The 9,855-nt window shown below is 36.5% G+C and overlaps 1 protein-coding gene across 1 annotated transcript; it reads left to right on the top strand.

Moving 5' to 3' along the window:
- Positions 1–2,169: 2,169 nt before the first annotated feature.
- On the top strand, positions 2,170–9,681 carry glb1l (galactosidase, beta 1-like). The gene is made up of 16 exons (XM_051119286.1): positions 2,170–2,430; positions 2,707–2,873; positions 2,961–3,111; positions 4,598–4,658; positions 4,736–4,830; positions 5,189–5,369; positions 5,457–5,515; positions 5,611–5,732; positions 5,868–5,908; positions 5,995–6,113; positions 6,776–6,850; positions 6,942–7,031; positions 7,717–7,830; positions 8,513–8,644; positions 8,740–8,955; positions 9,050–9,681. The coding sequence occupies exons 1-16, from the start codon at positions 2,371–2,373 to the stop codon at positions 9,251–9,253; spliced, it is 1,887 nt and encodes a 628-aa protein (XP_050975243.1). The 5' UTR covers positions 2,170–2,370; the 3' UTR covers positions 9,254–9,681.
- Positions 9,682–9,855: the final 174 nt, after the last annotated feature.

Here is a 9,855-nt window from a genome sequence, read left to right as displayed (position 1 = left end):
GTTAATATGACAACTCTACTTGATTCAAAACTTTTTATTAACAGCAACTGGTAGTGTTGATATATTAATTTAATAATAATAACAATTCATGTTTTGATATCAGATGATTTAAGATTCAAATGTGACCCTGGATCACAAAACCAGTCGTAAGGGTCATTTTTTTCAAAATTGAGATTTATACATCATATGAAAGCTGAATAAATAAGCTTGATATTATGATAGGGCAATATTTGGCCGAGATACAACTATTTAAAAATCTGGAATCTGAGGGTGCAAAAAAATCAAAATATTGAGAAAATCACCTTTAAAGTTCTTCAAATAATGTTCTTAACAATGTATATTACTAAACAAAAATTAAGTTTTCATACATTTACAGTAGGAAATTTACAAAATATTTTCATGGAACATGATCTTTACTTAATGTCCTAATGATTTTTGCCATAAAAGAAAAATCAATAATTTTGACCCATACAATGTATTTTTGGCTATTGCTACAAATAAACCCCAGCGACTTAAGACTGGTTTTGTTGTCCAGGGTCACAAATGTTCTATGTTCCTTAATAAACAAAATAGTTATTGACAAAGGGAAAAACAAACAAACAAACAAACAAAAAACTAAAACAAATGTGATTTCTGTTTTGTGCCCACTTAGAAGTTTGCTACAGCCTCCAGTGAGTCCCAGCCTGGTGGATGGTGGATAAACTGAAATAAACTGACTCTGGCCTGAAGTTGTACCTTGAAATTAGACCTTTTATCTGAGCTAACATGCAGGCTAATGATTAAACAAAACCTAAAGCTATTCTTGCTGTTGAAAAAAAAAAAAGACTAAACCAGCTTAAACTGCAGGTCTGGTGTCAGACCCAGTTTGGTAGGCTGGTCTGTTTTTGGCACAACAGAAACCCATGAATGGCTTTTAGAAAAGGGTAGCAACACCAATATGATTATAAAGGTTAAATAAATATTACATTTATTTAAAGGGAACCCTGGCTATTAAGACTTGTATGGCTAATATAATGTAAATTATGTCTCTTACTAAAATATGTAGTAGAAAACCCATGAAAGACTTATGTTATTTAAAAAATCCACATCTTTCATACATATTTTGAGGAGGCACCATTATTTCAATGATGAGAAATGGTTGCAACACAACGGCTTTTGGTTGTAATTTTCAGTTGAAGGGCAACCAGAGAAATGATGTAAGGCTTCATTGTTTCCCCTGTTGAAAAAAAACAGCATATGCTGGTAGGTATGTTTTGATGCTGGGATGCTGGTTAGGTAGATTTTGATGGTGGTTTAAGCTGGTCCTTTGCTGGTTTATGCTGGTCCTTGACGAGCAACATCACCATTTAAAGACCAGCATAAACCAGTAAAGGACCGGCCTAAACCAGCTAAGCACCAGCATAAACTAGTAAAGGACCGGCTTAAACCAGCATCAAAATCTACCTAACCAGCATCCCAGCATCAAAACATACCAGCATATGCTGTTTTTTTCACCAGGTTCCTAGCAATAAGAAGAGGAGGACGAATGGTGGACGAATAAAACTTCCTAAAGACACGAAAATCGATGGTACGGCATTTGGTTTAAGTCTTCGCTATTATCCATATCCTGTAAGCCTGTCAGTAGCTGTGGTGATCGCCTCAGTATTGTATTTTACATGTTGTGTTGTGGTAAAAATAGCAACTGGTAGCAGCAGTAGTTCACTGAATGCAACCATTTCACGTCATAATGGTGCCCCCAGTCCCCCCCACATTGTCCAAAATATGTATGAAACCATGTGGGTTTTTTTAAACAACATAAATCATGGGTTTTCAACTACATATTTCAGTAAGACACATCATTGACATTATATTAAGCCATACAAGTCCTAATACCCGGGTCCCCTTTAAAATATGAAATATAATAAACCACTCTTCTCTTTTTGTTCACTGAGCTACTGTAGGTTGCTTTGTTACAGGTGTGCATTTGTGGCTTTTTCATAATTCAGTGTGTTTCATTAATATATTAAAAAAAAAAAAACACTTCACTAGCAGTGTAAAAAGCAAACAGTAACAGTAAAACAAGCTAACAATCTGATTTTTATAACTGATGAAAAGGCGCCACTGAATCTCAGAAATGACATTTAGATCTGTTCAGGCGGACTTTAGGACCCAGATTATGGCTGAAGAGGATACAATCACATGACCGTCATGTTCAAAGAGAAGAAACGCTGCAAATCTATTGAACAGAGAAAGTGGACCGCTTTATGCAAAATGACACAACAGAAAAGTTTCAGAAGTTGTAACAGTATTTCCTGACACGTTAAAATCACGTGCTACTATTATAATGTCAAACGGAAGAGTGTTACTGCGTCTTATCCTTTTGATTTAAAGATGAAGTCACAGATTACTTTCGTTTTATTAAGTCTGTGCTTGTTGCCAGAATTTGTGTTGGTAAGTACATGATTCAAACTACACCACTTTCACCTCTGCACATTGTGATTAATTCGTTTTTACCAACCTGACGTCTGTTTGTAGACTTAATAGCCAAATTCATGTGGTAGGGTTCCCATGATCATAAAAACCTTGAAATATCAGGCAAATGTTAAAACAGTGATTTTAAGACTGGTAAAATAATTACAATTTATAAAGTGATATTTTGTGTTTATGCTCACTGTGAATGCATTTTATATGTCTATTAAACTAATTACATGACTTTTCTGTTTTAAGGCCGATTCACGCTCATTTTCCATCGACTACAAAAACAACTGCTTCCGAAAGGATGGAGAACCATTTCAGTACATCTCAGGAAGCATCCACTACTCCCGCATCCCTCGGGAATATTGGAAGGACAGGTTGCTTAAGATGTACATGACTGGACTCAATGCTATTCAGGTGTACGTGGAACAGAGCAACAGTGCATAAACTGCATACACAATTATGTTACACATATTGGCAAAAATCCTTTGGTTGCTTTCATGCAGGTATGTGCCATGGAACTTCCATGAGACTGTGCAGGGGGTGTACAACTTTGCAGGTGACAGAGATCTTGAGTACTTCTTGAACCTGGCCAACCAGACGGGGCTGTTGGTCATCCTGCGACCAGGGCCGTACATCTGTGCAGAATGGGAAATGGTGACTGTTGCTTCCTCATGTTGCTAAATTTGAATGTTTTGAAATGTGATGTTTTACAATAGGCCAGTGGGCATCATGTATCACTGCATGTGATTATGAAAATATGACTCTTCAGGGAGTGTGTTTTTACATAAATAGTTCACCCAAAATTATACTTAGTTATCTTGTGCTCATCCTTATGCCGTTTTAAACCTGTTTTCATTTTTTCTTCCGTAGAACACAAAATAAGTTCTTTAGTAGAATGTTCGTTCTGTCAATGGTGACTTCAAAAATGACATATAAACATATTTTGTATGACTTGTCTCTTTAAGTCATACAATATGTATGTGTAGGAAAGCCTTAAAATTAGGTGAGTAAATCAGGGAAAATTGTGATTAGAAAAGAACTTTTGATAAATTTTGATTTCAAAAAATCTGTCTAGCCTAAATGCTGGAATACTCTAGACAAGCTTTTAAAACACTACACTTCATATACTTGTTGATTTTGTAATAGGCTACATATGAACCTATTACATATCATATGAACCATGTTTTTAATCATTTTTGGACCTTGACAGACCCTGTTCACCATTCACATTTCATTATATGGAAAAGAGCTGCATATACACTAGCAGTCAAAAGATATTTATGTTTTTTAAAGACGTCTCTTCTGCTCACCAAGCCTGGATTTATTTGATCCAAAGCACAGCAAAAACAGTAACATTTTAAAATATTTTTACAGCACAGCATTTATCTGAAATATAAATCGTTTATAACATTATAAATGTCTTTATCATCACTTTTGATCAATTTAAAGCATCCTTGCTAAATAAAAGTATTAATTTATATAATTTCTTTCCCAAAAAAAAAAAAAAATTATATATATATATATATATATATATATATACATACTCACTATAGTGTATAAAGTTACAAAAGCTTTTTATTTCAGATAAATGCTGATCTTTGGATCTTTCTATTCATCAAAGAATCCAGAATAAAATTACTCAACTGTTTTAATTGATAATAATAATAATAATAAAAATGGTTCTTGAACAGCAAATCAGCCTATTAGAATGATTCCTGAAGAATCATGTGGCACCGAAGACTGGAGTAATGATGCTGAAAATTTGGCTTTGATCACAGAGTTAAATTACATTTTAAAATATATTCAAACAGAAAGCAGTTATTTTAAATGTAAAAATATGTCACAATATTACTGCTTTTGCTGTATTTTGGATCAGATAAATGCAGGCTTGGTGAGCAGAAGAGAATTCTTTAAAAAAAAACATAAAAAATCTTACTGTTCAAAAACTTTTGACTGGCATTGTACATTTGACATCTCCACTTGTGTTTCTCAGGAGAAAGAAAATCATGCTGTTTTGAAAATCGTTTACGAGAATTTGATATATGATGCTATTAATAATTAGTTCTGGTCACAACACAGAAGACAGCCTGTGATTGTTATTTTGCGAGTTGTAAATTGTGGGTTCTTATCTGTCCAATAGGGTGGTTTGCCTGCCTGGCTGTTGCAAAAGCCAAACATTATCCTTCGTTCAGCTGACACAGGTATATGTTGCGTCTGCATGAGACATGACTTCACATAGGCCAGATCTGTCTTTAATGCTTGCGTTTGTTTATTTCAGAGTATTTGAAGGCGGCAAGTGACTGGTTGGCCATGCTTCTCACTAAGATGAAACGGTGGCTTTATCAGAATGGAGGAAATATTATCAGTGTGCAGGTACAATATAGAGCTAGCATTAAGTAAGTAAACAAGCATTACCAGACACATTTGTCCAATGCAGTGTCCTCAGACGAATGGATCAATCCCTCTAGACAAACCTGGTGTGACGTTGGCAGCTGTTAGAACCTACAATTGTTTTGTTACCAGCTGAGATATTTAACCACTATGCTGCTCCACCCAGAGTTTTTACCGAGTATGCAATAATAACTTATTACAGTGACTAATACTCATGTTTTGAAAAACTGAGAGCCCTACATAGTAATTATGATTGGTGCTGATATGTAAACAGTGCTTTGCAGTGCATAGACAAGGCGCTTTAGGTGTGAATATTTTGTGCATTTTTTTCTCTTATCAGGTGGAGAATGAATATGGCAGCTACTTCGCCTGTGATTACAACTACATGCGGCATCTTTACACTCTGTTCCGTTTGTTCCTCGGGGAGGACGTCATTCTCTTCACTACAGATGGAAACACGGATAAAGAGATGATCTGTGGCACTCTTGAGGGCCTGTATGCCACTATAGACTTTGGCACAGGTGACCTGTGCAGTGTTTTTAAGACATTTGATTTTTAGTCCTTGTATGCATATCCGGCATTCATAATTTCATCATTTTCCCTTTCAGACACCAACATCACTGCAGCCTTCATCCGACAAAGGAAGGTTGAGCCTAAAGGCCCATTGGTAAGTAAGCCGTTGGAGAGAACATTTATATAGTGAATGCTTGTTTCTCTATTTCTCAAGCTTTAGCTTTAGTAATTGATGTGTCATGATTTCAGGTAAATTCTGAGTTCTACACAGGCTGGTTGGATCACTGGGGTGACAAACATGCTTCTGTGGACACTGTCAAAGTGAGCAAAATGCTGGGAGAGATGTTGTCCATGGGTGCCAGTGTGAACATGTAAGTATAGAATCATAAGTGTAAAGCTATTTGATTCATTAGATGTTTGAAATTAAAAATAAGTAGTTAATATTAAAACTTAAAACTTGCTGTACTTCTGATAATCCAAATTAAAGGGATTTCTTCTAATCACAGGTACATGTTTGAGGGAGGAACAAACTTTGGTTACTGGAATGGTAAATCTGCTATTTCAGTATACCTGTTCTCATATCTTTGATCTGGTAATGCAGTCATCTTAATGTGTGAATGTTATTCTTTATAGGAGCAGATCATGATACCAGGTTTCGGTCTGTGGTGACAAGTTATGATTACGATGCACCTTTATCAGAAGCAGGAGACCCTACTGACAAACTACTTGCCATCAGAGATGTCATTAAGAATGTAAGAACATGCATACAGTAACTCTGAATGCAAATGTATGACAGTATCCAATTTAGAGGGTAAAAAATTGTTGGTAAGGCTGGACGTATGACTGTATGTACAGATCAAAAGTTTACATACACCTTGCAGAAATACCAAAATAAGAGGGAGCATACAAAATGTATGTTTTTATTTAGTACTGTCCTGAATAAGATATTTCACATAAAAGATGTTTACATATAGTCCATACAGAGAAAATAATAGTTGAATTTATAAAAATGACCCTGTTTAAAAGTTTACATTTATCTTTTTCTTAATACTGTGTTGTTACCTGAATGATCCACAGCTGTGTGTTTTTGTTTAGTGATAGTTGTTCATGAGTCCCTTGTTTGTCCTAAACAATTAAACTGTCCGCTGTTCTTCAGAAAAGTCCTTTAGGTCCTATACATTCTTTGGGTTTTCAGCATTTTTGTGTATATGAACCCTTTCCAACATTGACTGTATGATTTTGAGATCCATGTTTTCACACTGAGGACAACTGAGAGACTCATGCAACTATTACAGAAGGTTCAAATGCTCAGATGTTAATATTTAGTATTCCAGCTAGTATTTGTAACCAGCATCTTTTGAATAATAAAACACATATCCATTCTATTGTATTAATAATGTATGTTTGTTTTCAGTTTCGGGATATTCCAGTTGGTCCCATGCCACCAGCCACCCCGAAGTTTGCTTATGGCTTTGTTACACTGCAGAAGGTGTGGATATTTCACATAGCAAAACCTTATTTGTTTGCAAGATTTCTTGTCCATACAAACCTTCTTACTCTGTTCCTATGTTCTTTCATAGGTTGGCAACATTAGCAGCTTGTTGGACACATTGTCACCTCAAGGTCCAGTAAGATCTCAATATCCTTTGACGTTTGAGGAGGTTAAACAGGTATGACATTTAAAAGAACATAAAGGATTAGTTAACTTTCAGAATAAACATTTCCTAATAATTGACTCACCCCCATGTCAACCAAGATGTTGTCAGAATGAAATGAAGGTTTATGAGGAAAACATTCCAGGATTTTTCTCCATATAGTGGACTTCAATGGGGACCAACAGATTGAACGTCCAAATTGCAGTTTCAGTGGGCTCTTTGGTGCCCAATGGGTTTCAATAGCGAAAAATATTATTTAAATGGCTGATCATTTAGCTACATAACACCCTTATTACTCGTCCGGGATCGTGTAGAGCCCTTTAAAACTGCAATTTGGACCTTCAGCCCGTTGGCCACCATTGAAATCCACTATATGGAGAAAAATCCTGGAATGTTTTCCTCAAGAAGCTTAGTTTCTTTTCGACTGAAGAAAGACATGATGACATGTGGGTGAGTAAATGATCAGGTAATTTCTATCCTGAAAGTGAACTAATCCTTTGATACATCCCATGAACATCATGTTCAGAACGTAATTATAATTCATAATGTTCGTGTTGTTGTGTTAAGCCAGCCAATAAAGCCCAATGTCGTATTTCGTCATAGATGGCTATGGATGTGGATATATGGCTTGGGCTTTGGAGGCTGGTCTTGGTTAAGTGTAAAAGCTGGTCTGAGCTTGTGTTATGTCAACTGTGTGCAGTACTATGGCTTCATGCTTTACCGAACGACACTGCCACGGAATGTTCCCGAGCCGACCCCTCTCATCTCGCCCCTCAATGGCATCCATGATCGTGCATACGTCTCTGTGAATGGGGTGAGCAGACCACTTGTTTGGGTCACGTAAACACAATGTTTTGTTCTCACCGTGGTTAGTCAGACATTGTAACAGACAGTGTATTACCACTAGTGTGTAAAACCACAGCAGCTTAATGGTGCACTCAATTAATTTTGTAGTGTAAATATTTTTACATATGAAGGAAGGAATAGTCATTTTGAAAATATGTTTAAAATGATGTACTGTACATTCAAGTAAGAAAGACTTGTCAGCTTTATTCCACATTCAGCGTGTGCCATAGGGGAAGCCGTGTTAAAATCATATGACTAGCAACCGCATACAAAACACTGGACCTGAATCCAAGTATGAGATGTTCATGTCTTAGTTTCTTTTTGACTGAAGAAATTAAGGTTTTTGAGGAAAACATTCCAGGATTTTTCTCCATATAGTGGACTTCAATGGGGATCAACGGGTTGAAGGTCCAAATTGCAGTTTTAGTGCAGCTTGAAATGACTCTACACAATCCCAGCTGAGAAATAAGGGCCTTACCTAGTGAAACTATCTACCATTTTCTTAAAAAAAAAAAAAAATTATATTCTTAAAACCACAAATGCTCATCTTGCACTAGGTGTTTGATGCGCATCTGTGAGTTCACGTAGCATGTAATCACTTGAATCAATTGAAATTCAACTGAAGTCAACTGAAACTTGTCTCTGAGCAGGTGTACCAGGGGTTTATGGAGAGAGACACTGCACTGGTGATAAACATTACAGGACAACAAGGAGATCAATTGGACATACTCGTGGAGAACATGGGCAGGGTTAATTTTGGCAGTTATATCAATGATAATAAGGCAAGTTACACTAAATATGGTACTGTTCAAGATATGCTAACATTCCCTAATCTGAGAAAATTACATTAATAAACCATTTAAAACCACTTTTTCAGGGTCTCTTGGGTAACCTGATTTTGGGCAATGACGTGCTCACTGATTGGTCAATCTACCCGTTGGACATTGACACTGCAGTAGCCAATGGCTGGCTGCAGGCAGCTCACTCAGGCTCAGCGATGGAAGCAGGAGACGGACCAACGATCTACTCGGGAACCTTGAAGCCCCCAGGCCTTGCATGGGACACTTTTGTAAAACTTAATGGATGGACTAAAGTGAGACATATGTAGTATTATGAAGAATATCTAGTATTTGTTTAAGATGTACAACTACATGGCACTTTTGTGTAATTCTGTTTGTCTCTTTTAGGGTCAGGTGTGGGTAAATGGGGTGAACTTGGGAAGGTATTGGCCCCAGAGGGGCCCCCAACAGACGCTGTATGTCCCCGGACCTTTTCTTAATGCCACTCTGCCAAACAACATCACAGTCCTGGAGCTGGAAAGAGCTCCATCACACAGAAGAATCCTGTTTATGGACCGGCCTCAACTGAACAACACTGGACAGAAGACATGATCATGTATTCAAACTACAGTGAAAGGCCTCTTGCTATTCAGCGTATAACCAATATCTGTATAGATCTGTCATCTTTGCTCAAATCTATCAAGTTTTGCAGAGAAATACAGCCATCATTATGCATAATACATCATAACACTATAATTTTTGCTACATTTGCCCAATTTACTAGTCTGTTTCTTTCTTGAGAAATGGTGAAAATGCTAATGTTTTTTCAGATAGAGGTCCTGAGGTTAATTTTAGCACTCTTACAGACCTAAGAAATCAGGACAGTGACGTGCATTAAAGAGTATCTGCTTCAAAAGATGATGATTTAAATCTTAGTGTCATAACTCTATATTCAGCGTTTTTGAGGGGGGTAGGCATGATGTAAATAAATTAAAATAAATGAAGGAAATGAAAAATAAATAAACAGTGAATCCTGTCTACATTTGAGTGACTGTAGCATTCTGTGCTGTCAACCATATTTTGTTCTTTATCATAAATCATGCTAGTTTGAAAACAATAATACATCAAAACAATTAGATCAATGATGATTTCAGATGTATTTATATAATCTGAAACTGCTGTAGCTGCCAACCAATGTGGAAGAATAAGCCTCA

Source organism: Labeo rohita, chromosome 9 (genome assembly GCF_022985175.1).
Source record: "Labeo rohita strain BAU-BD-2019 chromosome 9, IGBB_LRoh.1.0, whole genome shotgun sequence".
Lineage (NCBI taxonomy): Eukaryota > Metazoa > Chordata > Actinopteri > Cypriniformes > Cyprinidae > Labeo > Labeo rohita.
The sequence above is the reverse complement of the archived record's forward strand: the minus strand, read 5'-3'. Positions and strand labels throughout refer to the sequence as shown.